Below are 25456 nucleotides of genomic sequence, written 5' to 3'. Positions count from 1 at the left end.
TCTCTCAGAGCTGGAGGGGAAGTTTATTACATGGAAAATGTGTGCTGGGAAATGTACCTCCCTCTTCTATGCTCTTATCATATATTCAAATCCCAGTCCTCTTTGGCACTCTCAAAATTATCACATGCGATACTTTATTGTCTTATGGGGTTCCTCCTCCTTGGAAATCTCTAGTGCTGTGCTGCTCACCCAGGGCAATCCCTGTTGCCTGAGACTGAAGACAGCCTTCAGTCTTGATTTGGAAGCCAGACCAAAAGGACAGCGTCATGAGGCTCTGTGAGGGTCAGGAATGAATACTGCTGGTGCAGGAGTAGAGTTCATTTGGAGTCTCAGAAAGGGGCTTTTTTGTAGGCTCACAGTCAGCACGACCTCTTGATGTTGCCTTTTGCAGACTTTGGGGGTTTTGCCATGGGTAAATTGTGCTCAATAGAAGATGTGTCTTGTCTCCTGAGTCATTGACCTGGGGAAGAGCTTTAAGTCCCCAAAAACATGAAAGCTGGGGCAGGGGGCTTCTCCTCTCTCTCCCACAGGAGAGGGTACTATGTATGCCAGGTCCCAGTATCAAATGATGATTCCTAATATGCCAAAGACTTCTTCCAGAGAGTGTGTGAGGCATTGGATGGACACCAAAAACCCCTCAAGTTACAGAATAACAACAGAGATTTATGGTGAACCTAGAACACTAAATGGACATTTATGTTGTGGTGAATGGTTTGATGACCTTAAAGATGTGGTCAGGTGTTATAGTTAGCGGGTTAGGTATTATTATAGGATGAAGTATTACTGTAATAGATATTAGCTCTTCTTAAGTGCTCCTTAAGTTTTAATTACATGAATCTTGTGTGTGTTGTCAGCATATTTATGAAATATCAGAACTAATACACGGCAGTAGGTCCCAGTTAGAAGTAACATGGGGCCTATGTAAAAGACTAGCAGTGACTTCTAGCTTTGTGTTTCAAGCAAACCTAAGGAAAACAAAACTTACTATGTTTGATTTAATCATGAAATTTATTAAGCATTAAGACTTAAGTAAACAAGACTTAAAACTATGATAAGATGCAAGCTGAATACATATAATTAATTACGGTTGTTATATTATCAGTGACAATATGTTCTGCCCACCAATTAACAATACTTATCTATCTTCAGTTTTTAACAGACTGGTCTGTTTTAACAAAAGGCCCAGATCTATCAAAGGTTAAATGGGCCCCATCATGAATTAAAGCCCTAGGAAATTAAGCCAGTGACTTCCCACCCCGCCATGGAATCCGCGCTCGCCCCTCCCAAACGGGTGTGGCAGCCGTTGAGCTCCGCCCCTCCCCCCCAGCAGGCGACGCTGCCCGCTCAACCGCCGCTCCCCGCGCCAACCCCTGGTGACGCAGCAGAGGCTCCGCCCCCCGCCCCGCGCTGGCACGCCCTCCTTGTTCCACGCATGCGTTCTGCCCTGCCCCTCGCCGTAGCCCAGGCAACCCCAGCCAGTACCCGCGCTCCTCCGCCGGAAGTAGCGTGTGGCCGTGGGCGGGGCCGCCGGCCGCGTGGGGCGGCTGGAGAGAGGCGGGAGGCGCGTGCCGCGCGCGGGGCCATGGAGGTGGTGGCGCAGCTGGAGATGCTGAGCTTTGAGCGCGGCCTCGGGCCCGGCCCGCAGGCACCGGCTGCCCCGATCCCTGGCGAGGGGGAGGGGGGAGGCCGGGACCCACTGCCCCAAGCCGAGGAAGCGCGGTGTTCCCCGCCGCGGCAGGAGACACCGGCACCGCCGCCGTGGGAAGGCACGCTGCCGCCGCGGGAGGAGGCACCGGCACCGCCGCCGCGGGAAGGCACGCCGCCGCGGGGAGAGGCACCGGCACTGCTGCTCCGGGAAGGCACGCCGCCGCCGCGGGGAGAGGCACCGGCACTGCTGCTCCGGGAAGGCACGCCGCCGCCGCGGGAAGAGGCACCGGCACTGCTGCTCCGGGAAGGCACGCCGCCGCCGCGGGAAGAGGCACCGGCACTGCTGCTCCGGGAAGGCACGCCGCCGCCGCGGGAAGAGGCACCGGCACTGCTGCTCCGGGAAGGCACGCCGCCGCCGCGGGAAGAGGCACCGGCACTGCTGCTCCGGGAAGGCACGCCGCCGCCGCGGGAAGAGGCACCGGCACTGCTGCTCCGGGAAGGCACGCCGCCGCGGAGAGAGACACCGGCGCCGCTGCCGCCGGCGGCGGAAGGGACGCCGTCGCCACAAGGGGGGCCGCCGCCGTCGCCGCGGGAAGGGACGCTGCTGCCGCCTGCGGGTTCCGGTGGCCTCGCTGCAGCCGCCGTCCCGTCGGGCTCAGACAGGTGGGTTTGGCCCCATGGCCCGGCAGCGGCGGGGCCGTGGGGCGAGGAGGCGCGGTGCTCTCCGTGGCGGCGTTTCTGGCCCTTCGGTGCGGGCCCCGGCTCTGCCTGCCCGCCCGCCCCCGGTGCCGGCCGGAGTGTAAGCCGCTTGCCCTGTCCCTCAGCGCTGCCCGAGTGAGATGTCTGACCCTCCCTCTTCCCCCATGAATGCCTTTGCTTTAGCGGCTTTCTCTTTCTCACTGTGAATGTACTGAGAGCTGGGGGAAGAACCTCTTCAGCTTCCCAGAGGATTTGGGGATTGTTTCGCTCTTAGGCTCAGCGAGGCTGTGTGTGGGCTAAATGCATTTCGTGGTTGGATTTGTTTATTGCTCTCGCATGGTATTCAAGCTACCTGTTCTTCAGCTTAACATTTTCTGAAATGAGATGCTTAAGCTGCTGCTCGTTTGTCTTTGTTTTCACTACTGTTGTGGTTTGACTTCAACTCCTGTTATGCTTAGGAGAGCCAAGAGACACTAACCTTTACAAGTTTGCATGGAAGCACATACTGGAGATTGTTAGTTATCTGCGAATGATATATAACTTAAAGTGATGTTTTGGTTTAGCTAATACTTTTATAGCGATAGAGGCATTATTTTGTTAATAAGTCTCCAAAATAATGACTGTGAGGGTATATAATTTTGAGGGAAAACATGAACTTGTTGGTAGTGGCCTGCAGAATGTCATGGTTGGTTGAGTCACCACAACAGTCTTAATGTTTTGTTTGATACTGTCCTCTTGAGTTGCTCCTACATCTCTTATAAGACACCTTCCGTGTTATTGCTGGAAAAATGTAAATAAGATTGAATGTAAGATTCAAGGTAAGGGTATATACACTGCAAGTCTTTAACTAGTGCTCAGATGTTGACATTTCAGTGGAAAAGGTGGTTCTCAAGCTATGTGTGTTGGCAAAAGCGTATATGTTCTACTCACAGCTATGCTTTGATGTTTAGTGTAGTTGGTGAAATGTAACTTTGGGTGCAGTCGATGTTACAGTCTTAGTAGCTGGCATGCTTTTTGTCTGGTTTAATGAGTTCTGTGTCTTTCTTTGGGCCGCTGCAGTTTTATAACAACAAGAAGGATAATGACTTTGAGCTGTAGCAGGTAGTTTAATGTACTATCTTTTAATTTTTCTGTTGTGCTTAGTTACATAGAAAGATATTGAATACCAATTATTTAAGTGGTGCATGAAATGGAAATGTGCTGGTAGTGTGCAGCCATTGTGGTCCTAATTTGACTGTTCTACTAGCTGCTGTACTAAAGTGACAATCCTGTGACTTTTGTTTCATTTCACTTCAAGCCAATGAAGTGTAGGTTCCAAAACTGTGACTGCGTCACCTATGGTGGGACACTGGACTCTTGGATACACCAGTCATGGGGTAGTGAGGGGGAGAAGCTGGTCTAGGAGAACTTACTGAGGAGATTCTCTTATGTCACATACACCATTCAACTGTGAAACAGTGGGAACCTAAGCAAGCCATTGTAGTTGTTAGCATTTGCTTGAACTGCTGAAGCCACTACTCTTACCAGCTTATTTATGATCTTGGCCAGTGACTTATAAGTTCAGAAAAGGCTGCTGCTGAAATGTGTAAATTTAAGAAAAATGTATCTGGTATTCAAATATATTATTGGGTAATATATAATCCTGCCACTTCTTATATAGTTGTGATGTGGAAGTCCATATTCTAACTTCAGTGTTTGTTTCATTCAGTGATACAGATTCAGATAGTTCATCAACTACATCTTCCTCCTCTTCGCATTCTCCTTCAACAGTATCTGATGATGATGACCATCCAAATGAAAAGGATAACAGATCTTACAGTGTTAAAACAAAAGATGAGTTGCCTGTTGATGTAAGTAAAATGTATTATCTCTTATGCCTTTTTACAGTAAACCAACTTAACATATGTTAACTTAAAATATTTAAGTCATCACAAAACATAGTGATTGAGTGTACATTTTTACACTGGTTCAGGAATAGCATAGTTAATAACTTGAAATGTGTTCTCTTTCAATATATTGAGACCCCTCCGAAATGAGGTGCACAACTCATTTTAGGTTCAGATTTGCATAAAATCACAGTTGGAAGAGGTCTATGAAAACAACTTTCTGGAAAAGGGTATTATAGCACCTTTTTTCATTGTTTGCGTACTGCATACTTTCACTGCCCTTATCTTGTGAGGGATGCTTGGAGGTCTGATGCATCTTGTAGATAAATTTCAAGTATGTAAAAATTTTAGAAGTCTTCTCAAGGCTACCAGAGATTCAAACTGTATTACCTCTTCTCAGTCAAAGCTATGAGTGGTCATAGAACTTTTTTTTGTGCTTGTTATAAATTGTAATTCTTGTTATCTTTATTACAGCTCTGTTCCAGGTATGGCGGATTGGAAACTTAGTTTGCATCAAGATACTATCTTTTGCTCTTTATTCTCATAAATAACATACTCGTTAACTGTTGCCACCATTATTGCTCGTAATCTCAAAATTAAGGGGTTTAAAAGAATGAGTTTTAGTGATAATCTGATAATGGATACATCATGTGTGATAGATTATGAATAAAAGGGTAGTAGAACACTTATATGTTAACGGTACATCTTCATCAGTTATTCTGTGTGGAGTAGATCTTCCCCCTCATAAAAAGTACATTCTAGAATTAGAAGGAATTTCAAAGAAGGGTACAAGAAATGACTAGAAGTGTGGGAAAAAAACTCTGAAGAGCAGATATATTACTTGTATACAGTTACTTTTTGGCTTTAGTACTCTGTAAGAGTTTGTTCTGAAGTGCCAGATGATTGTGTGGACACACATAAGTAGTAACAACAATAGCAGGCCATAAATATTGTGAACAGCAAATTGTTCTTCTAGAGCCACTAAATATACTGCAGTCAAGAAAAGCTGTAAGGATATTCTTTTATCCCTGAACTTAATCAAAGATTGAGAGACAGATGTACATGTACTGAGATTGTGGTTTTGGGTTACAAAAGCTTTGCTCAAGGCAAGTCAAGAAACTGAGTGACAGGGATGATGGTTTTGTTTTACATGGCTCTCATGTGGAAGATACCTGATGGATCCTTTGGATGTTAATTTCTTAGTCTCTGCTCACTGTTGGTGAAACTTTTCATTTGTACTACTTGTTGTGGAAGATCTGTGAGTAACGTTAAAATGTAAGGCAGTGGGGACTTGTATTTGTGTCCAAACGTATTCAACCAAGAGGTTAGTGGCCCTGAAGAAACTTAAAAGAGTATTTTGGCATAAGTTACAGAAAGATTTTCAGCTTTCTAAAGCTAGCAACTAATTGAAGGAGTAAAATGCCAGGGCAATTTCTGCTTACATGTACTTACAGACACATTTCAAATTGTGATAATAGAACCATGAATGCTTCCACGACAACATTTTGTAACAGCACTGGACTTCTGAACAAAAATACCTGCTCAAATAGATGTACTTAGTAGCTTTTATTTACCAGTTTCAGTGTATTGGTTTAAATCAAATTAACATTAATGTGAAAATGCCCTGATCTGCTGTTTTATCTTGTCATCTTGCTATCTTCAAGTCCAGCCGATTACAAAAAAATTGGCTTAATTTTAAGTACTGTTTTTAGACTAGATTAATTTCAGTGGTTGAACAAAACTAATTTTAAGCTCATGACAGCTAGTTCTAGTGACTAGATTTACTGTATCTTGTACTAAGCTATAATACAGTAATAGAATTTAGTCCGTGTAAAGATGTAGATCACCTTATGTGACTTTTAAGAAATATCACTTTTAAAATAATACACATTTATTAAAATGAAACATTTTCCTTTTTGTATGGCACTATGTTTTTACCAAAAAATCTCAATAATAGCTGATTTACTAAAGCATGAGTCAAAGATAAAGTCAAGATTAAAGAAAGTTTGTTTGATTTGAATATGTGCATAGGGGAAAAATCTGTTTATATTAAGGAATGTTAATGGAACTACCTTAGAAAACTTCCTGCTTCGAAGTACAGAATTGGCAGATACTGAACTTAGTATGACAGATGACGCTGTTTCTGAATTTGAAATTTGTGATCAAAATTATCTTTTTTCTTTCTGGTCTTTGACTTGTTCTAGTAGCCATGATTAAGTTAAGTCTTAGCAGTGAATTTGGTTTAATGTTAGAAAACTTACTGTCCTCTAAGTGTGCGTGTGGGTGTTTCTATGTGAATTGTCATCTTGTCTCTAGCGCTAAATTGTGTGACCTGGGAAAGACTTGGCCCCAGTTTGGTTTTTGAGTTGCTCTAGCAGTCTTTGCCAAGGACTTATGTTAAAAATGAAGATCAGGTGAAGTTCTGGTAAGAGACAAGATAAGAATCTTTTATTGGGGGAGCTCTATTTCTATATTCTATAGAAATGGGAGATAAGTTTTAAAAACACAATTCATTGCTGAACTTGGACCTCCAATTTCAGAAGACATTGAGTTTGAAGGTAATGAGTACAAGATAAGGTTGCCCTTAGAAATGTTGTGTACAATTAAAAAAAAAAAAAAATCTTGCATATAATAAATTGGAGGTAGATGACGAATTTTGTTTTACAGAATCTTTAATAGCAGATTTTGATGCTTACGTTTAAGGAAAATTTAATTTGAAGAATATTCACTGTGCAATACTAATCTGTAACTGTATATCAGAAATTTGGTGCTTTTTCATAAGCGTTCTTTAAGATTACTCTTGTGTACCAAATAACTTGCAGCTCAAATCACTTTCTTCACCTAGGTTATTGTGATCTTGACATCTTCTGTAATGGTTTGAGTCAAGGAGTTAATGGACACCATTTTGTCAAATCAGATAATATATGCTGTGTACTTCATACTGTGTTATCCCTTGCTATATAACTTTTTTGTCATCCAGTGAATGGGGTTACAGATTATCTCATTTGTGATTACTGATTATGTAATTACTGTGTCATATATTGAACTTGATTTATTTAACTTGAAAGTTCACAAAATGAACAAAACTCCCACCTGTTTTGGTTTTTTTTCCAGTTGAATATAATTGACTTCTACTTTAGTGGTAATGGAAATATGTAGAGCAGTGTCTTAACAGAAAGGATGTCTTCAAAGTTAACCTTTTCCCCAATGTGAGTTCATTTAGGATTACTCTAAAGCAGACATTTCAAACTGTAGATTTTTAATTAAATCTTCAAAATACTAGTAGGTTTTAAGGATGGTCAAACAAAGCAACAAAGTGACAAATGTATTATTGTGAAAAGATTGTATTCTGAATATTGACTTATTTTCAGGAACTGCCTCCTGTTGAAGACTTATCAATAATTCTTCCTGATGAGGTTGAACTGAAGCTCTTTGGGACAGTTTCAAGCATTATTGGACAGCTGGGTAGGCAAGAAATGTTCACTTTGTTTTTAATTAAAATATTTTTGTATCTCTTTATATTAATTGCATATTTAAGTGTTCCCTCAAAATGTTGGTACTGCAGCATTCTGCTTCATAATGCTGTTAAGTATTTGATAGCCTGTCCTTGTACAGGAAAGGGATAGTAGATTGCTGAATGAAAATTCATTTAATGGATAGACTGCAAATTCCATTTGCACTGAATTCTTTTAGTTGGTTATTGGAAATACACTTTAAAAAAATGTAAGATATTATGAGTATTAACTGCATGTGGTTCAGTGGGACTCTCATGTTCTAATTTTTCATAAACTTTTTTAACTTTGTATTGTAACTTTTGTATTACTCTTAGGAACAGTGGATTTGAGCATTTACGATATATTAAGAAGCCTTCAGTTCTACTTGCTATGTATAAATTGTTTTTGAGATGGGAGGTGGATAACTGAAAGCACAGATACAGTACAACGCAGTCCCAAGTGCTTGCTCTTTAATGATGACAAAAAAGGACTTGTTTCTTTAGCAGTCTTTGTTAGGTAGTTTGTATATTGTGTATGTTCATCTTTTTTCTGTTCATCCCAATTCTGGCACCTTGACCAAATACAAGCTACTGGTGTCAGCAGTCATAGGACAGCATGACTAATATGATTTATAGATGCTGGAGGGTAAGCTTAAAGAGGATTGCAAACATGCAAGGGATGTAAGCTTAGTTGTAGGCAGCAGGCATTTAGGGATACTTTCAGGTCTGCCTGGACTTCAGACTTTGATAGGTGAAATCAAAGTTTTGCAGAAACTGATGTTAATAAAATGTTTATAGTATGTTTGCTTATTTGAAATTTAAGCTTATTTGAAATGTTTCATACTGCTTGAACTGTTTTCAAAGCAATTTTTTAATAAAAATTGGAAATTGAGATTAATTTTGAAGTTAAACACTGTTTAGTTTGAGTGAGGTACCAAAAAATGAAATCAGATAGCCTTTGCTATTAAAATTTATTTTATTATAGAATACTTCTGGTAATACAGACAATTCCATTGCAATAACTTTGTTGCTGATGTTGGTTTTGAATGAGTTTTAATCTTATTCATGGGGCAGAAGTTGGCTTGAAAGAACTGAAGATAGTGGTCTGGTCATTGTCTTTGTTCTACTTGTCCTTTCTTGCCTATTGGTAAGAATAGGGACTTCAAGAGGGCTGTTTTCAGCTAAAACAATAGTTTGGAAAAAGATTAAAGGAGAAATGGGTGAATGATTGTTTGCCATTCTTATTTCTGATCAAATTATGTGAATGTTTAAATAAAGCTATTTTAAAGACTTAAATTTTGAAAGCCAGCCTTAATTTCTAATCCGTACTGGTGAGTTGAACCTTTTCCAGTCTGTCAGTTTGCTAACAAATGAATTCTTGAATCTGCATTTGGCTTTATTTAACTGAAATATATGAACTGAGTTTATATTGATTGTTTTAAGTTAGGAAACAGAATAATAATCATACATGAAATAAACCTGTGAGTATGGTATAAAACCCAGTATATTTATGTGTTATTTTTGGATTTTACTAGCTTGTTTCGTGAGTTCTTCTGTCTATATGTTCTTTTCTTTTCAGTTCTTGTAGAAAGGGGTGTCTGGCCTTAATTTCAATTGATTTGTGTGTGTATTAGGGATTCTGCCAGCTAACTTTCTTTTTATTTTATTTTGAACTAAATTGATAGCTGAGTGTATACAAGGTTTTTTTTCTAGTATGCTATAGGGGTTAAAGTCCCATTTAGAACTCATAAATATTTTTTGATGATAATTTAGTATCCTGAATATTCTCTGTCCCTTCTGTGTATCAAAAATCTCCACTGTTCTCTGTGGCAAATTTCAAAGTTCATCAGTCTGCAGTGATGTCTTGTAAGTAGGCTATTTCATACTATGAAATGAATCTAAGGCTAGAATGAGTAATACAGATTTGTGCTTGCTTCAACAGTAGCTAAAAGCAAGATAGTAAAACTTTCTGTGAACATTAACTTCTGCTCAGCACATCAGAATTTCACAGAACTTTGCAGTGTTTTGCTGCAAGGTACTGAAAGAGCATAGAGAAATTCAGAGTGTGGGTTGTAGCCTGGAAACTAAACAGCTTGGGTGTATATGAGAAACCTGCCCTGGGACTGTGCTTTGGGTTATGGAAAAGCAGAAGCTGAGAGTTTGGTGTGGTGTGGGGAGAGTTAAAAACCAAATAGGCTGTAGGTGGTAATGTTTCTCTTGGGTTTCATGGTACTGGCATGACTTGCGTTTGCAGAATGTTTTCCATAGCCTATTTGAAGGCTGGGAGCTATAAATGATTATTTCAAGCTGAGAGTGTTCTCTGAGGTTTAGGTTTTTTTTTTTTCCTAGGGCATTTCTCTCATGACAGTTAAGTGATATATTGGCTACTTTATTTTCTGCCCACCTATAAGACAGATATACAATAAACTAATTTCCCTAATTCTCTTCTATGTAATTCAATAAATTAGTAAGTCTATAGCATTGTCATAGCTTGACATGTCACAAGATGTTTGTGCATTGAAGTAGTACTGAAGCTGAAGAGTTTTAGCATGATGAGGTGTTCATTGCTTTGAGTCCTTTTATGTGAATTTAGCAAAGATAATTTTGTTTGCTTTCAGTGGAGTCTTATAGTGACAGTATGTGCTTGAGTGACTTTATTTAGTGGTGGAGAGGTATTAGGAATGCTTAATTGAGCATTATGCTGTCTTAAAGGTGGAAAAAATTACCTTCAGAGTCTGAATTCAAAATTTTTGAATACAGTGCTGCTAGGTCTCTGTATAGACAGCTTTAAGCAGAATTCCTGCTGAATTTAAAGGAAGACTCAAATATTTCTGTAGACTAAAGCAGCAAATGTAAGCAAAAACCAAATACAAGAATAAACTATTGTCAAGATTTCAGTAAAGAATAAGCTTTTTACTTTTTTGAATCTGGAAAACCAAAAAATGCTGTAAATTCATAACCTGTACATCAAACTATGTATCCATCACAGCAAGAACACCCTTCTGTGTCCTTTTGTTTAAGTGCACAAGTCTCTTAAGTGTTAGGATTTCATCTTTGAGCTATTAGACGGACTTATTTTATCTGACCGCTCATAGTTTCATTAATCATAGATTAGGCCCAAATGTAGTGTAAGACAACTATATGACACTAAAATTTAGAAATGTATTTCAAATTGTGTATCTTCATACATGGATGACACCACCAGTGGCTACTCTGATTGGACTGCCACGCATCTTTTGCATTCTGATCTGGTTCTTATGACTTGCAAGGAAAAGCTATAGCATAGTTACCTCCATTCTGTTTTCCTGGGTTGGGTGTTTTTTGGAATATCAAGAAGGCAGAATGTAGTAGTGCATTTACAGTCAAAAAAACAGGTTACTGCTGCTGTGCTCTCAAATATGAAACAGCTTGGGGAAATAAAACAGATATGCCACATATATGCATCTGAGACTCTTCTTCTGTACCTTTAACATCCTGTCTCCTTTCTTCTCTCCCTGGAGAAGAGTAATTCTGTAAACCAGTGTAAATCTTGGCACTTGGAGTTTAGAATTGTAAGCAATTCAGTGCCTGTGCAAGAATCTTTGGGTGAAGCCTAGTTAAGTTTAGTTGATAAATAATTGTGTGGTTTATTTCCCTGCAATTAATTACATACTGCTGTTTGTTAGAGCATAAAGCTCTAATTGAAGATTTTTTCCATTTTAGTAATAATTGAATCTCTGAGAGGTCTACCCCCAGTTAATGAAGACAGCATAATTTTTAAAGAAGATCGACAAGCAGCAGGAAAGGTGTGTGTAAAGCATGAAAACTGTTTTGGTAATATAAAAGTGTTTTATGTTCCAATAAATAATCTTGAAATCAACTAAATAGAAGATTTAAGTGTTTCCTTGATTTCTAGCTTTTCTTTGTGCTTTTGACTGTTTCTGTGTAGTCACTTTTTCTCTAGTCATTTACTTAATCTCTAAAATTGCCAGCTTGGATTTTGTGACACCTTTTTTGAATTGCAAGGTGTGATAGATTTCTGCTATTTTATGAGAGGCTTGTGGAAAGTGAGTGGTTGTTTTCAGATGTATGATGCATTAATAGGTTGTGCTCTTTTATTATCAGGAGTTGGAGAAAAGATTGGAGAATTTGGAATCTACTTCCAGGAAAAATGGGGAAAGTTTGCACAGCTGTATTCTGCTGCTATTTCATTTCTAGGCCAATGTGTGCTATATGCAAGTATAATGAAGAATATTTGCTGAGAGGGGCATTGCATTGTATTTAGTGTATTTTCCAGTGAAAGGCCATCATCCAGAACTATTACTACCTTAATACTCTCACAGTAGATATGAGTGAAACAGGAAAACGCAGGCTGAAATTGTGCATGTTCCCTAGAACATCTCAGAATTCTCTGCTCTCCGTGGAATTGGGGAACACACATGAGATATTTTATACTGGCATCTTGTGGCAATGAATTTTCAGGAGTAAACAACCAGGAGATTGTTCTATGCATAAAAGATTCGAAAGCATAAGTGGAGAGGGAAGAATAGAGATTTGACAAAATGAAAAGATTACTGTGATAAAGGAAACAGGCGCAGTTTCTGCATGTTAAAATGGTGCAGTTAGTTGGGTGAAGGCAATGTCAGTGCACGCACGCACTACTCTTTCACATTATGGCTTAAACAGTAGTTGAAGAAATACACAGCAAAGAAAATGAGATTATAGAACTACAGCATGAAGATGACTTTGGTGCTTGCAGTTTAAAAAGGTATCGAGCACTATTCTTAAATACAAAATATTTTAAAGCTTCACGGTTGTCTACAATGAAATTAACCACCTATTCTTGGTAGTTTATTTAAGTGTATGTTAATTTTGTTTGTGTTTCAGATATTCGAGATATTTGGTCCTGTTTTACATCCCTTTTATGTACTGAGGTTTAACAGCTCCGAGCATATCAAAGCAAAAGGTATTAATGTGCGAGACAGCATGTATTTTGCTCCATCAGTGGAGGACTTCACCCAGTATGTATTTGCAGAGAAACTAACACAGTGAGTTTGACTTCTTTTCTAACCTGGTTGTAATTTTTTTTCATGCAGCTGAAGATACTGAATTTAAGTTTAGCCTTGATGAGTGAGAAACTGTAGGGAATAGGTCTGAGACAAACTCAACTGTTCTAATATTGTACTGTTTTGCCTTTGAGAACAGTGCAGAATAGTTGTAAACTACAAGCTGTTAAAGTGCTATAATTACTGAAGTTTAGTAGCTCCTTATTCAAATTGATGTATTAATCTTTTATTCTTTTCATGTTGTTGTGCTACCTAAAATGTAACCAGAAACAGTTTCTCTGAAGAAAATCTATTGATGTTTCCTTTTCCTCATCCTCAGACACATACACATGCATATGTTTTTCAAGATGAACTTTTTTTCTGATTTTGTTGTTTTTCAAGTTCTTGTTATAAAGCACTACTAATTGTTAGGCTTTAGTGAGACCACCATTATGGTCTAATACTTGGTAGTAAACTTGATCATAATAAATTCTGAACAAGATGACATATTTGTGTTCATTTACTATAATTATTTCACGTTACAAGGTCAGAATTGAAATTTAATTATCAATAAAACTGTTGTGCAGATGGAGAATAAATTACTGGCTCTAAACTTAGGAAGGGGCAGGATTTGAGTCGCAATGTAGGGTGATGTTCAGAACTTCTTAGTAGTATTGTCTCATATTTTTCCTGAGTAAAATAGAACATAGGAATAAATGAAGAGTACTTTGCACTGTTTTAAAAGAGGCCTACTCAGAGGTAATGACTAAGAAATAGAGCATAATAAATGACTGCTAGATAATAATTTTCTAATTATCAATGAATTATTGTCCGAAATAACTACAGGTTTAAAAAAGACCTTTATCACACTCACGTCACCTAATCTGTTTATTAGCATTAGTTCTCATCTAGCTTGTAAATTTTTCTGACCAGAACCAGCAATGCTGGTGTCTGCGTTAATTACAGTTCTGCCAGTATTCACTCTGTTTCACTAAAAAAAGAATTCAACATGAAGTGTCAATGGGTAGTGTAAAACTTTATGAATGAAAAATAATCTACTGCTAAAAATAATTTGTCTAATTCTGCCTATATTTCCCGATATATGAAATAATTTTGAAGAATGTGATGGACTTTCATGATTCCTCTGAGTCCACCTTTTGTTAGACTTAGTCTTGGAATAGCTGAATTCAGAAATCAAAGACTTACTATCTGGCTCTTTACAGTAAATTATTAAATATCTCAAAGCTTAAGAACTGTTTTGTGCTTTGCTGAAAAGCGAAGGCTGATCCGTCATAGTGAGAAGCTGTGTAAAGAACAGTAAAACTTAAGACTCAAACTTTGCAGTCAGTAGTACTGCTTAATGTCTAATGACCACAGATTTGAGTTTGGTGGTGGTCTCTCTCTCTCTCTCTTTTTTTTTTTCTTCATGGTCTAGCATTTCTGGCAGGGACTTATACTAAAGCAACAAAAGGAAGGAGGAGAGAAATTTCCACATAATAAGAGAGGGGTGTTGCTGTCCATTGTTGCATAAGTAAATATTTTTCTGCAGCTTAAAAATTAGCGATATAGAGTCCTCATGTTTCTCTTCCTGTAACGTTTTCTCCAAATTAAACTTTAGAGTGGTTTGCATGCTAATGTGGGTTGCTTATAATCACAAACAGGTAGTGCCATTTTGGTATTCTAGTGATACATGAAGATTGAGCTTCAATCTTATGGACAAGGGTTGAGGCACAAAGTACCTCCAAATGACTTGCCAGAGTTCTTTGGATGATCTTTGCCTACAGGCCTTTTGAGTCCAGGCTGTCTAGAGCTGATTGTTCCGTATTTTGATCTTGTTATTGCTGCCTGATTGTCACTGGTTTGTTGAATACATGAAACCCGTGGTTACCAGAGCACCTATTGAAGACCTTGGGTGTAATTTTTTTTTACCTATCAGTACCCAGTCCCATTTTGCAAATAGTAAGAATTTTAATTCTGAGCTTCCTTTTGCTGTAGATATACTTAAAGCTTGTATTCTTCCAGACTACTTTGTCTTTCTTTTTAGCTGGAGGTGCGTTCTGAATAGAAAGGAGTGGAAGGGAAGAATAAGAAAGCTTGGAAACTGTAGGCAGCATAAGAAAGTTGCAATGAACAATCCCAATTCAGTTGGACAATCTGGGATGAGCAAGATGTGTTGAGAGAGTATTGGTCAAAGCTTAATATTAGCTATATAAAATGTTCTGTCTTCAACCAAAGTAGGGACATTTTTCAAGTGGCGGATGTTCTGAAGACATAAGTTGACAAATATTACTATTAGCTTAGAAATGACATTAAAAAATGAATGCTTCCTTTAAAATGGGCAACTTTGCTTAAAGAGATCTGATACCTTAAAAAAAATGTTCCTCTATTTGCTACAGTACAGTTATTGTAAATTATTTCTAACCTGGAATATATTGCTACTAGATGATTCAAACAAGAATTATCTCATTCTTCTGTAGATCATTTCCCTTCCTCTTGACAATCTCACTTGTTTCTTTTCTTTTTAGGGAGAAAGGGTCAGATGCATCTTGGAAGAATGACCAAGAACCACCACCTGAGGTAATGATAGCTTGTTTGATTTACCAGTTTTGATTACACAAAATGTACATAGAAAAATATCTGTGCAGAATAACTATTACTTAGTTAGCAAGCTTACTTTTTATGCAGTCAAGAGTTGGGTATAGTTTTTATTCACTGGAAAGACGACATGCTTTTCTTTGAGCTGGCTTCCCAGTCAGTGTGGAGCGAACTAGTTGCCTTATTTTCTGCTTGTTTTTGCAATTAGATAAATGTGCGTCTTTATCTTCAGTTCCTTTGGTCCTTCAAGATGATGTTTGGCAATCTGAGTATTCAGCTTTGAGTAACAATGCTTTTAGCTTGCCTCATAGTTTTACTTCTGGTAGGGATTTTTTCTGTCCTTGCTGTTCTTTCACTGCAGCTCTGTCTTTCACCCTACCACAAACAATTATTTTACTCAAGGCCAAGCAGTGTGCTTTGCGGAGTACTGGCAGGATGTTCAAGCTGCCTGTTCTGTTAGATTAACTTGACACCTCTTCTGTTGCCCTCTCCTTGGCAGGGTTTGCCTACTGCTCGCTTTTAAGGAATGCTAGTTCTGTGAGGGGAGGTAAGCTGCTTCTGCGCAAAGGCACTCCTATAGGATTGTGTAGGAGGGAGAGCTCCTGGCTCACACCCATTGATACCACTTCCTGTAGGGTCCCTAAAGACTTGTTCAGAGACCTCCAGGCTTTTTGTGCAGTGTTCCTTAGCCTCACTCTAACTACGCTTTTTATGATCATTCCCTTTCTTAATAGGAGGCCCAAGGCTAGTGGTTTCATTGAGATGTTTCTGTAAGACTAAGTTTTCTAGCTCAAAAACTTGAGTCATTTTTCCTTGCAATTTTTACTTCAAGCCTGCCTTATCCAAAGGAAATAGTTGAAATCTCTGAAAGTATTGACCATGATAAAAAGAGATCTATGTAGCTGCTTTTTGTGAATTTTATGAAAGTTTGTACAGTTAGCATAGTTCTTCAGTACATGTTTCTCATTCAACTTCTTTTTAAATAAGTAGGAAAATTTTTCATGTTCTAACCAATTTTTGCATTTGCAATTCTTATCCCAGCTGATTGTTTTGGCTTGATGGAAAAATGCTGTGACACTGTCTTTCTTATGCTTGAAAATGTTTTCTAATGGCATTACAATCTGTCAACCTAGAACATCACTTTTTTCCGTATTGTGAGGATGTGTTTTGAAACCTTTTTATTTTATTTTTATTTTTTTATCCCACAAGCAAATGAATTGAGCTGAGCAACATTGACTGTTCTTAAGGAATGCTTGTCTGACAATTTTGGCTATAGATTGTTTCCCTTTTTTGTCAGCATCATTTGAGAATTAGAAGTATTAGCATATAGACAGTCTAATTCTAACAGAGTTTTAAAAGTTTATATACTTAGAAACTATATTTTCCTTGTAACTAGTCTTGAATAACTTAATTTTGTAGAGTAACTTTCTCATGTTGATGTTAAAGTGTGCTTGTTGGCTAATGGTAAATTATTCTTAGTTTTAGTGATTTTTTTTTTTTTTTAAGCTTTTCAGGAGATAAGTATTTAAATGCTTATTTTGAATTTGTGGAAACCTGAAACTTTAATATTTGGCTGTATAGAGTCAAGTCTTTTGCAGAAACGGAGTCATGGCTTTTTCCAAAGCTGATATTTGTTGGTGTCAGTGCTGTCATTCTTAGTATCTTAGAAATTTTCTTGTAATCTGATTGCAAGCTTCTGAGACCGGAATTGTCCTGTGTTCTATTAATGTTACATGCTATTTGGTGTATGGTCAAATTTGACTCCTTTTTCCCTGCTATGAACATGAATGTAGAGAGGGAACTTGAGATCTACTGTCTTTTGCTTTAGGAGGGAAATTTGAAAGAAGTCAGTGATGAACAAGAACAGTCAAAGTTAGTGGCTTTGTATGACACCTTTGTTACAGTGGTGGTTCTGACTTTGTGGTATGTCCGTGTGTGCTGTTTTAGAGAAAACAACCTAAGTCTAATATCTTGTAATCATTAACTAGACTCTGGGCAGTTTCAGTGGATATAGTACAAGCTAAGACCTAGAGACGGTAACCATCGATGAGGTGGTACAGAGTTACTTTTGCATTGAAGGCACTAGCCACTGTAAAGGGTGTGGATAAAGTTTTATGTTAGTGATGCTTGAAACCGTCTCATTCAACCAGACTCTTTTAGAGACCTCAACTGGTAGTTGATTCTCAAAGTTTTTCTGGTTAACTCCAATGGAATTTGTGTGCACTTTCTGGACTGGATTCTTCTTGTGATACTGTGAAACTTTATTTTTGTGTGAACTTTAAATTAATCCATGTTAGGCCTTTATCTGTGCTATTTTTTAAGATAAGGGTTTAAGTTTTCCTTTTCTGACAAGCTTGTAATTAGTCCTGTTTAACTGTAGACTCAGTAATACAATCTCTCTAGGCCTTGTCTTTGGGGTCGCAGGATGGCAATATGGGCTCTGTTTGCTGCAAGGCTAAGGGAAGATAGCTTTTATGGAGTGTCAAGTGAAAATTAGCTAGGAACAGAAAGTACTTCTCGTTTGTCATTTCTGTTTCATCAGAGGATGGCATATTGAAATCCTTAGAAAAGAACAGGAGTTAATAAAATGTTTTTCTTTGAGGTATATAGCATATTGTTGCATTCTTCATGGCTTTGGTTGCCTGGGTAAGAATATAATCCAGTTATGCAGAACAGTAAATAGTTGTATTCTGAATTAACTTTTAAGTAGTTTTTCAGCACTGTGTTAGCACAGTGTTGTTGAGGTGTTGATGCTCTGACTGTATATACTAAAACTAGATATTGGTAAGCAGTAAAAATCTTTTTTTCAGAATGGGAGGAGGTGGAGGGGACACCCACACCCTGCTCCCTTAAGTCAGTCACTAATATCCTTTCCTTATTCTAACTGTAAGCTCGGATTCTAAAGGTAGCAAAACCTTGTATAGCTGGAACAAAATGGTGCCATTGCACTGAGCGTATTGTAAGTGACATCATTTTTCAAAGCTGTATATTTCTTCAGAACAACATTGCTATTGAAAGCATAAAAGGAACAATGTTATTAAAATGTCACTATTTAATCTAGAACTGTCACTAAATGCAAATTTTCTGCAATGTATTTTTAATGTACTGTAATAATGTAGTTAAGTTAAAATGTGTCAAGTTTATTGGTTTAATATTAATAGTTTATTAATATTTTTAACTTTATTAATAATCCTTATTTTAATTTACCTGGTCTGCAATTTGGATAATTTATAGGCCTTTGAAGCCCTTTTTTTTTTTTTTTTTTTTTTTTTGAGAATAACTAGCCAGCTTCCTCAGAGATCCCTCAGCTACTGCCATGTTACTTTTTTACTCTTTTGGGTAAGAATCAAGTGATTTTTTTTGTTTTTGATAGAGGCTGCTTCTTGAGAAGAGTGAAATAGAACGCTTGGTAAACTCTCCATTGAATCACTTCCATGTCTTAGTATTCAGTGCTGTTTTTGGCAGTAAGCTGTAGAAAACACAAAAATAGTTTGGATATAGGCTTATTTTTCTGTAGGTAGATGGCAGTAGTGAGTTCTTTAAATATTTCTGTTGTGCAAATGGTTGATCTCCTTTTTTTCTTGTTATTAATATCTAAGGAATCAGAACTCAACAATTTGTGTTTAGTACTTGAATGTTGGTATAGAAAAATGGGAAGGCATAAGTTTGCTTGTCTTTTGAGAAACTTGTGAAGTGCTAGGTTTTTGATTGTGTTGAGAAGCTAGTTGAACACTAGCTCTTTGAATACAAAAAGGAAAGTGCAGTCTTGATATTCTTTGAAATTGACTGCTTGATGGAATCTTTTCTAAATAATGACTTCTTGCTGGAGCTGAGGTACTCTATGCAGTCTTGCTGGAGCTGAGGTACTCTATGCAGTCTTGCTGGAGCTGAGGTACTCTATGCAGTCTTTATATGACTTCCTTCTAATTTTTTTAATCAGGCATTGGATTTCAGTGATGATGAAAAAGAAAGAGAAGCAAAACAAAAGAAAAAGAAGCCTCAAAATCAAGTAAGGAAGAAACTGAAATCGGAAACAAGTGAATCAAGTGAGTGAATACTATGGGAAAATATTTTCATTTTTTAAATTTGGTTTGAAATTCACAATGATATCATTCTTAATCAATGCTTTTGTGTTTTTCAGAGTTTTATTTATGAATTTGTGGCTACATTCCTTTAGCTTTTAACTTTATTTTTAAAGAACAAAGGTTTTTTTTCCAGTGAATTGAAAAAGGGAGGTAGTATAGGGATATGGCATTCCTCAGATAAGACTCGAAGGCTCTTAAGACAGTGTCAACTGACACAGTGCAGATATGGAGTGTGGAGCTTATTTATTGCAGAGGTCATTGGGGTACGAGTTCAACCTAAGCATTTGAATACAGTGAGAAGGCCATAGGCCTGCCTCTGGAATCCCATTTTTCTGACTTTCAGGGAGAGGACATGAGTTGTAGATGAGGGATTTCTTCCTCTGCCCCCAAATAAAGCTCTACTTCACCTAAGACACTTTAATACCTCTCCTTTAAAATTAACGGTTACCTATGTAGCGCACTGAGCACCTTTGTTCAGCCAACACGGTCATTAAGTAAATTAGTCTACAGCAGTTTATTAAACTAGGTATAGTTTTTCATAGTATGCACAGTCTTCACCCTTCTTTCTCCTGCTGCCTGCAGATCTGTTTCAGGCATATGTTTGCTGCTGTGTTCTGGTTGCAGCAACCAAATTTTCCAGTATCTTGCCCTGATGCTTGCATGCAGCCTGCTTTTGGCTGCCATTTTGGTTGAAAATCTTAATGTGCTTTCTCTGTGTCTCCCTTTCTCACTGACCTACCTCTGTTGCATGCTTTCTGCACCATTCCCTTTAAACACTACTGGCCCTCCTCACCGCCCCCCCCCCCCCCACACACACACTTCCTTTTCTCCTGTTGCTCATGTATCAGCTTGCTGCTTCTGTCTTCTGCTTCTCCACTGCACAGTGCTCCCCTCTTGATTTTCTTGGACTAGTTCCAGCGATAGGCTTGATGCTACTTTTCTCTTTTTACAAGTCAGCCCGCCCCCCCCCCCCCCCAATCCACTGCCACACCTCAACTCTTTTTCTCCTGAGCTCAGAAGTCAGCAAGTGTTTTGTTAGCTGTTTTCCTCTGTACACAGCTTGTCCCTCCCTTCTAACCCTTAAAACTATAGTCTTTCTTGGACTGGCTTATGCCTTGTGCGTTTGAAAATTCTCCCTTAGGAGAAAGGTCTGAACCCTGTGCGACAATTTTCCTTCATTGCTGATGATTCTTCTCTCCTGATTTCTACTTCTCTACACTTCATATGGCATATTTTCCACCATATCCTTATTCTGCCAGCTCACTGCAGACCTGCCTCTGCCTAGGGCTTGCTGAGGCTCTTTCTGAACTGTGTTCTGTATTTGAGGACAGCAGGAGATGTCTCAATCTTTCAAGGGAGCATGGATGAACATTTGCTGTGTTTCTGTATAAATAATGTGCTTTAAAATTGACATTGTGGGCAATTTGCCTTCATCTATGGAGTTCAACAACAAGGGTAGCTGGCAAGTTGAGGCACAGACTCAGTTGGAGGCTTACTTGGTTACATCTTCATGAAACTGTAATACTAAGTGCATTAAATTGGTTCATTGCTAGTGGCTTTGATAGGAGAAAAAAGAATGAGAATATTTATTGCAGTACTTTGACTTCAGAGCTTCCCAGAGGATTAGATGGACAAAGCAGTCCAAGATCCAATCCCCATGAAAATGAATAGCAATTTTGATATCCAGCTATCTTTATGGATTTAGGTTTTCAAAGATGAAAATACTTTCATATCATCTAGCAGAAAAGATTAGGTCCATATAGGTTCTTCAAACTCACTGATTTTATGTAATGTTATATACATAAATACATTTGTGCTCCTAACCCTAAAATCCTTTTGAGATCATGTTTCAATTTAAATTCTACAGCCTTTGAATGTCTTAGCTCTTTGGAACATTTTTAATATTTCAGTGCTCTTACTGTAGTTCTCTTACAGTTTTGTAGCGCTTATCCCATTAATACTCTCACGGTATTTAAATAAAATGGTAGTACATTTGTTATGGACCTTAAATATATGCTTATGATGTGACCTATACAGAAAAACAAAAATTTCTTTAAAAGATGAATGCTGAAAATTAATTGGCTAAAGATACAGCCTGACATTCTTCTGACAGACTAAGCTTAAATCATCTCCATAAACTAGCTGTATTGATATGCTTTTTTAAAGTGATAACATAAAACCAGAATACCAATTGAACTTCAAATGTTAAGAAAGCATTTAAGTTTCAGATAGTCTTCTGTGTCTCTGTTATAATACCAATACAGACCTGAATGCTGTATACGACTTTAGTGTAATGCTGGGGGTGATATGCCTATTCTAAACATAGATGATTTCATGTCCATCATATCTGTCTGCATAGATGTAACTTAATAAGTTGTTATTAAGGTAATTTTTGACATTGTTTTCATTAGAAAATTAACTTTTGCGTTCTGTTCTCCTGTGTATAAGTACAAGGGTTTTTAAGTCCATCAAAGATTTTGGAAGACTGTGAACGTATGCTTATATACTTAATATTGGATAAGTTCAGTAGCAATTTGCAGCAGAATGAAAATTTGAAAACCTATTGACAGAATAATGAATGCTGATTTGAATCTTCAGTTTTAAAATTTGTGGCTCCTAAATCTTGTGTTTTAAACATAAGATTTCAAAATAATCAGTTTGAATGTCCCAGTGGTTCATTAATACAAATGAAAGTACACAGAGGTGAAATTTTGTTTTAATGAAAATGAAACGAAAGAAGGTGAAATTTTGTTTTAATGCCTGAATTTGCAACCCTCAGGATTACTCTTTGTGTTATTCTGGTAAATGAAGATGAATTACTAAATACTCTTGCCAATATTTTTGCACTTTTTAGAAAGCATTGCTCTTTAATTTTCCTTGACTTCTTGCTTTTTGTGTGATTTAAAAACTGAGTCTATAGTCTGTACCTAGTTTTAGACTCTCTTAATATAGGCTGTATATTTGTGTTCATGTTTGCAGACAGAGGGATCTTGGAAGACTTATGAAGACTAACTTTAATTTTTTTCAAAATACTAGTAAAACTATTCTTTTCCTTTTTTTTTTTTTTTTTTAAGATGAGAATAATGGACTTCATCAGTCAATGCAACAGCCTGCTTTAAGTTACTCGAGGGGATACCATGGCAGATCAAGGGATCTATTTCCTCCTCGATCAGCCCCTCCGGGCTTTTTGAGACCACAAGCAAGACCTCCACAGCTATACTCTTCAGACAACAGAATGCAACAGGAGTCTCCCATGTTTGCACAACCTCATAGAAAAGAAAATCCAGTGATGCAACAGTATGTCTATCCTCCCTTTCCTCCTCCTCCTCCTCCAGTTTTTGGCTCTGTTAATGAAATGCATCACCTTCCACCTTCAAATCTAAATATGATTTGGACAGGCCCAAACACATACAACCCATCCTACCCATTTTTGCCGCCTCCACCTCCACCGCCGCCTCCACCACCTCCAGAAAGCAATCCTTCTCAGTTCAGGCCTTATTAAGTTTTCATAAAAATTCATACAGAGAGTTCCAGTTTTGGGGGAGGAAGGAAAGGCTATCAAGACCTCACTCCTGTGTTTTAGAAACACTTTGGTTTTCTGCAAGAATAGAACAAATCCAGAGGTGTGATGCCTTGTGGGACATTCATAGAAAACTATTTTTTGAATATCTGTTTTTTGCTTAAAAAAAGTATGATTAAAAATAACCAAGTATTTTATTTTTATAGTGTCTACCAGGTTGGGATGATAACAAATAAAAACCTTTTGGAAACTGATATGTAGTGGTTGAAATTTGTTTTGCAACAAATTAAAGAGTTTATATAAGTAATGTCGGATAGTGATGAAGACATTCGGCATAGATGGCATTTGAATATTTTTAGATCAGTTGTATGTTGCTGTGCTAAACCATCGTTCCTTTACGTAACCATCATTCAATTTATGTAAATTTTGAAATCTCTGTAAATCACGTGGGAAATACCACTGTTAAACAGGACATATAAACTTCTGTTACCCACATTTTATTTAGTGTGAAATTAATGAAATATGGAAAAGCTGAAGCTGGGTTGCCTATCTTAAGTAGATGGAGTAACTGAGGTTTGAATTTGGACCAGGAGCTAAATTACTCTGACAAATTTATTATTGTGTGATAGGTACAGAAGAGCAAAACTGTAACCTATGGATTAGATGTTTTGAAATTGATTTTAGTATGTAAAACTGCATGGCTTGGGGAAATTCAATGAGTGCAATTCTGCTAGCTGGTTTTTGCTGCTAGTGGAGGAATGCTCATAGATGCACACAGTAGGTCTTCAGCCTTTCTCAGAAGAGATGATCAGACCTGACAGGGAGAGAAAGTATGTCATTTCAGAAGTCCCTTGTTTAATTTTGTATCGAAAATGCAGATAGAACTTGATTGCTGTGTAAATTTTACAGTCAAAACTGTCTCTTCTAAAAGATCAGGGTCTGTCAGATTTCCCAGCTTGCTGCTTGAAGGGTGGTGGGGTGGAATTAGCAACCAAACAGCCTGGAGGAAGCTTCTGCCGAAAGGGTCAGTCCTACAATTGCACTTTCTCAAGCCTCCAAGGAAGTCCTCCAACTAATTTACTTGAATGGAAACTTTACTTTGCATGAAGAGGAAAAAAGTAGTAGTGGTGGGGGGGCATCTCAAAGATAATTTTCCTACTGAAGAATCATGACTCGTGTCATGTGAGGTCCTGCCACTGAAAAGAATTGTCGTTGGTAGAAGTGTGTGGTAAGTATTTCTATTCTCAAACTCTTACTGGCCTCATTAGGTTCTCTGGGTATGTCTTTGAAGGCTAATAAAGCTCTGCAGGTGTTGCTTAGTATGACTTTTAGGCTAATTCCAAATAACTTGAGAATGAAGCAAAAAATTAATGCACAGATAGAGATGCTGTCTTGTCAGGATGCTGTTACTGAGAATGAGAATTTCTCCTCAATTTGAGACTTTTGAAGTTTCATGTTATAAATACTCCAATAATGCCCCTATTTTGTAAGTAATATCTCTAAAACATTATTTCATAAGTATGCAACTGAGAAGTCTGTATAATCTTTCTTAAATTTTATATTAAGCAAAGGTAATATACAGTGGTGGCAAGATGATTGTCAGAACAATAGCATTTCAGGCATTAATGTTGAATACAGCTTTTGCTGCTTTTGTTTTTTTGATAGTGAAACACATGTCCAGTTCTAATCTGTTGCAAATGTTCCCTTTGGGGGAAGGGAGAAAGAAGTGACTTTCCAGCTGCCTAAACCGTAGCCCAGTAATACAGTATTGCCATTGCTAGCGAAAGGCCACAGACTTTGTATCGAGTTTGCTAGGCCTCAGGACTGAGGCTTACCAGGTTTGCTTTGGCTGAACTCGATGTGCCTGGAGCTTTCTCTTTACTTGGTTTAGCTGTAATAGCAATTTTTACTGACCAGGTGGATATACCTACTTTGTTTTACTTATGTTTGTATGGTACGCACACAGAGTTTTTATATAGATGGTAGTAGCGAGTAGTTATTCTGTGCAGAATGAGATATTTATGCTTTTGTATTGAGGTAGGGTAGAGGAATACAGGCCTGAAGTGATAGCAGAGGCTTAGAGAAATGAGGACACAGGATGTGGTGCAGAGGCATCCAGGCATGGGGTGATGAGAAACCAGGCATGGACTGGCACTGGAGACCCCAGGGCTGCAGACAACTCACTAATGATCAGCTGAAGAAATGCAAACCTGAACAAAACTGGTTTGGGGGCTAACTGAACAAAGAATAAGTATCTAATGTATGTAAAATGCACTTTATATAATAAAACCAGATGTAATGTGAACTTGCAGACTGATGAAGAGCGCGCAAGGTGTACAACAATGTTAGCTGTCCTAAAACTGACTTCAGGTGGATCCTAGATTGAGGAGGAAGAAACCACTGCCATCAACCTTATTCTCAGGGTTGGGATGCTGATGACTTGCTGTATTCTCCCCACTGGCCCAAACTGTAGCCATCAGCCTCAAGATCTGAAGGGGCAATTGAAA

At 38.1% G+C, this 25456-nt stretch overlaps 1 protein-coding gene across 1 annotated transcript; it reads left to right on the top strand.

Annotated features, from left to right (window-relative positions):
• Nucleotides 1-1417: 1417 nt before the first annotated feature.
• On the top strand, nucleotides 1418-23203 carry NAF1 (nuclear assembly factor 1 ribonucleoprotein). Its single transcript, XM_064510919.1, has 8 exons — nucleotides 1418-2310; nucleotides 4055-4196; nucleotides 7604-7697; nucleotides 11428-11510; nucleotides 12592-12752; nucleotides 15275-15326; nucleotides 19285-19390; nucleotides 22504-23203. Exons 1-8 carry the CDS (start codon nucleotides 1433-1435, stop codon nucleotides 22929-22931), a joined length of 1944 nt encoding a protein of 647 aa, XP_064366989.1. The 5' UTR covers nucleotides 1418-1432; the 3' UTR covers nucleotides 22932-23203.
• The last annotated feature ends 2253 nt before the right edge of the window (nucleotides 23204-25456 follow it).

The sequence above is a fragment of the Dromaius novaehollandiae genome, chromosome 4, assembly GCF_036370855.1.
Source record: "Dromaius novaehollandiae isolate bDroNov1 chromosome 4, bDroNov1.hap1, whole genome shotgun sequence".
NCBI lineage: Eukaryota > Metazoa > Chordata > Aves > Casuariiformes > Dromaiidae > Dromaius > Dromaius novaehollandiae.
Note: the sequence above shows the minus strand (reverse complement) of the source record. Positions and strands in the feature narration are given on the sequence as shown.

What these genes read in the sequence shown, in the direction of transcription:
- NAF1 (XM_064510919.1), top strand. Translation starts at nt 1,433, where the DNA reads ATGCGTTCTGCCCTGCCCCTCGCCGTAGCCCAGGCAACCCCAGCCAGT. An exon ending in GTCCCGTCGGGCTCAGACAG is followed by an intron (nt 2,311 to 4,054) that starts GTGGGTTTGGCC and finishes TGTTTCATTCAG; the next exon opens with TGATACAGATTCAGATAGTT. An exon ending in ATCGACAAGCAGCAGGAAAG is followed by an intron (nt 11,511 to 12,591) that starts GTGTGTGTAAAG and finishes TTTGTGTTTCAG; the next exon opens with ATATTCGAGATATTTGGTCC.